This window comes from Trichinella spiralis (assembly GCF_000181795.1).
Source record: "Trichinella spiralis strain ISS 195 chromosome Unknown Scfld4910, whole genome shotgun sequence".
NCBI classification, from domain to species: Eukaryota; Metazoa; Nematoda; class Enoplea; order Trichinellida; family Trichinellidae; genus Trichinella; species Trichinella spiralis.
This window is the reverse complement of record NW_003531849.1, coordinates 1-3822: the sequence shown is the minus strand read 5'-3', so window position 1 is coordinate 3822 and position 3822 is coordinate 1. Positions and strand designations below refer to the sequence as shown.

The window sequence follows — 3822 nt, the reverse complement described above, 5'->3', positions numbered from 1 at the left end:
CGAACCCTTCAGTTACAGTTTCTTCTTCTCCACATACTCGGCTGGCCAGCTTTATCCATCCGATAATGTCTTCCAGACAGTTGACTGTATGAGAATGAGTCATTTTTATTTTTCATTTGGATTTAAAAAAGATGAAAAATTTTCAGATGCCCTGTTCAAATATGCCAACTGAAGTCAGTGCATTGCCCAGGCCGATTACTATTCCATCCGTCAGAACCACCAGTTCTAGTTCTATACCGCGACAACAGCAGCAACAAGTAAGTACCATAATTTGTTTGTTTGTTTGTTTGTTTTTTGGAATTTGAAATTCATTCGTTTGTTGTCGCATTTTTCAGATGATGCACCGAGCTCAAACGTTGAAAGTTCTCTGCCCTGGTCGCATGCGGATCGGCAACTCGAGGCTGAGATCGCTGATGGGTCGTGCAGTGCCGCCGTCGAGAATCATCTCGACATCAGTAATTAATTGAAAAAATTTCTTTCGCATATTTTAATAATATGTTTAATTTTTTTTCAGTCTGGTAGGCCAATTTTGCGTGGTCAAGGAATCACTTCGTCAATAGGTGGTCGAACAATTGCCATACGAACCTACAGACCGAGGCAGCCGACTCCGACAACAATAACAACAACAACGATATCCACCCCAGCAACAGTACCGTCAACAGTTGTGAGACCGTTGCCATCGTCGGTTGCAGCGAACAGTTCACTGGCGGCATTAATATCTGATCCGTAAGAAGAGAGAGAGATAGAGAGAGCGATTGGGGGGAGGGGGGCAATGGGAGGATAATTATTATTCAAATATTATTATAATTCACATCTCGTTCTAGACCACGTATATATACATTGTCGAATCGCAATCCGACAGCGCCGGTCGTTCGTCGAAGAATGCCATCCGTGAATGTTCTGGCACCACGCGGTTTGATCAAACGCGAACCAACGACCTTCACAGCTTATAGATCATCATCCAACCAGCAACACCAATAGTAAATGAAAACACTAATGTTCTAGTCATTTTTTTGATGAATCTGTGAAATTGTTGTTCTTTTGTTGTCGTTGTTTGTTGTTGTTGCTGTTGTTATTGGTTTGATTATTTTGTCGGAAAATCTGTTCACAAATTCATTAATCCATATGTACAACATATTAAGAAATGTATAATATACATATATATACATATTTATTTATTTTTGTGATTTCTATTGTTCTTTGCTATTATTATACTACCACTGTTTGAATTGTTTGAAAAAATCACTCTTCATGGACGCAGCTTTATACTGAACTCAGAAAATTGAATCTCAGGGAAATGTGCGCATGCATGCATGCACATAAGTAAGATTTGTTGATCTTATCTGTCCCAGAGCTTACAGGTTTATTTGTTTATTTTACTGTTATATAGTATGTACTTTTTTATTTCATAATATTCAATGACAAATTACACGTACAACTTTGCAAAATGTTTTATCATCAGACGTGTGTTGTTTATCGACAGCTGTAATTTACTACTAAACTTCTGCGCTGATTATTTATTTTTATTATTAATTTCTTTTTATTGTTTTGTGAATTGCTGAATTTTTCGGTTTATTGCGCTTCTTCGACAAATTTGAAGAGAAAACGTTTCATCTTCACTGGCCATCAATCAAATCTGAAGGAGATGATGATTATTCGTGTTCAATTTAAATCAAATCGATACAGAAAAAAAGAAGAGAAAAAAAAGAATTTCATCTCAAATTGTTTCCCAACAGTGTCGTTTCATTTGTTCGATCCCACCACAGCAATAGCTTCAATTTCAACGTACGCATTCTGGAACAGACAAAAATTATGTATGGAATAATTATTTTTTCCAAAAAATTCCACTGCACTGCATTGCCTTCGGTAGTGCAGCTACTTGAAAAGCGGATCGGGCGGGATAATTTTCTTTGAAAACTGTATTTAAAAATAATATTATTGTTCAATTTGCAAAAATACAAAAATTTACATTCTTTGTAGACTTCATTGATCGTATTCCAATTTCGCATGTCGGACAGGAAAATGGTCGTTTTCACAACTGAATGATAGATAGATAATTTTTCACTTTAAATGCATGCCCACATAAATTTCGATCGATTTATTATAATTTTCAATATCACCGTCATCGTATGTAGCTCCGGCGGCTTTCAAAATTTCGCCCATGTTCATCAACGCTTGTTTGCACTGTTCATCAGCACCGCCGTCGATTAATTCCATGGTGGAAGGACAAAGTCCCAACTGTCCGCTGATGTACAACGTTCTGTCGTCCACCAGAACTGCTTGACTTGAAAATAAATGCCATGAGCATTTTTATTTCATTTTATTTTATTTTATTTATATTGAGCAATTATTGTAAAGCGTCATTTAAAGTCATTATTATTTTATTTGTTAATTTTCACTCACTTCTCTACTTGATTAAATGAAATATGTTTGCAAAGAGAAAATTATTTTCTAACCAAAGTATTATATACAATTAGGAAGCAATTTCAACTGGACAGTTCATTTAATTGAATGGGATGAGATAATTCAGGGATAATAGAAGAAAAACTTTCATACCTGTATGGTCCAATTGCTTTTGGAGCTGCACTTGTCTGAATAATTTTGCGCATTGTAAAGCGACTTATTTGCTGCCTTCTCCAATATTGCAAACTGGCAAAACTGAATTGAATAAAATCATCAATTGTTGATCTTCAACGAAGCGACTTATTATGATCAATTTACGTAAAAATATTCTTCATCCAATCAAATTGGAGAAATTCCGCTTTAAAATTTATTTTTTTTTCTCTGCAAGCAAACCTTGCACCAATAACGTACAGTATGCGTAAATATTGATGTACGAATAAATTTTATCAAATTGTACAGCAATGCATCCATCATTCACTGATTTAACAATTCAAAAATGAACAGAAAAAACGGAATCGTAGCTGAAAGAACAATTTACTGCTGCACACAAATCGATAAAAATTGAATTACTTAATTAATACGAACACAACTGCTTGCTTATTTCTACATTTTGTTAAGGATCATTTTAAAAGAAAATAAATTTAAAATCAATGAATTTTGATAAAATTAAAACTAACAAAGAACTTTTATTATAACTTCTATAGCATGATCTTCCTGTAAAATAAATAAATGAGCTTGTAAAAAAAATAAAGAAAATGCCCCTGTTTTTTCAGTAAACGTATCTATTATATGTACATGTTTGTTTGTGTGCAATTATAATTAGTAACGAATATATATATATACTAATGAATATACTCTATGAATCAAAAAAAAAAATAAACAGCATATCAGTTTACAAAATACTATACAAATTGCAAGCGACAACAATGCTTAATGTTTTTGAACAAACAAGCATTGCAAAGATAAAACAAAAATATTATACTAAAATTACTCTATTTATTTAGTATTGTGGCGTATTTATTTTAAAATCTGTTCAAAAAAAATTCCACTAGAAAAATAAAAGAATAAAAAAGTGTCTTAAATTTGTTAAAGTTTAATCTTATAAATTTCATTTCATGAACTATTTATTCTTCATAGCAAACCATAACAAATAAATTTTATGGGTTCTGTATTTGTTAACCTGCATTAACGTAACTGATAAATAAGAATTTTCAAAACTATTTACCGTTTTGCATAAGAATTGATGAATGCAAACAATAATGCATTAAAACCTGAACTGTTATTGTTAGCTCTTAATGCAAAGTCAAAATTGCACGCTTCATCTAAATTACATTCGAACCTGCTTTATTACAGTATACTAGATACAGTTCATTTTTATTTCACATATTAGGCTATCGTGAGTTTGTTCGACAGAAACGA

General features: G+C 32.8%; 2 protein-coding genes across 2 annotated transcripts; one reads left to right on the top strand and one right to left on the bottom strand.

The window, feature by feature from the left end:
• The first annotated feature begins 161 nt into the window (after positions 1–161).
• Positions 162–467, top strand: Tsp_12964 (adherence factor). Its single transcript, XM_003367057.1, has 2 exons — positions 162–257; positions 336–467. Exons 1-2 carry the CDS (start codon positions 162–164, stop codon positions 465–467), a joined length of 228 nt encoding a protein of 75 aa, XP_003367105.1.
• Positions 468–1825: 1358 nt separating this feature from the next.
• Tsp_12963 (ribonuclease UK114) lies at positions 1826–3725 on the bottom strand (the record flags this gene model as incomplete). Its single annotated transcript, XM_003367056.1, has 4 exons — positions 1826–1917; positions 2121–2284; positions 2557–2658; positions 3629–3725. Coding segments are annotated over 4 exons (455 nt in total), but the record flags the coding sequence as incomplete, so codon positions are not given.
• Between the last annotated feature and the right edge of the window lie 97 nt (positions 3726–3822).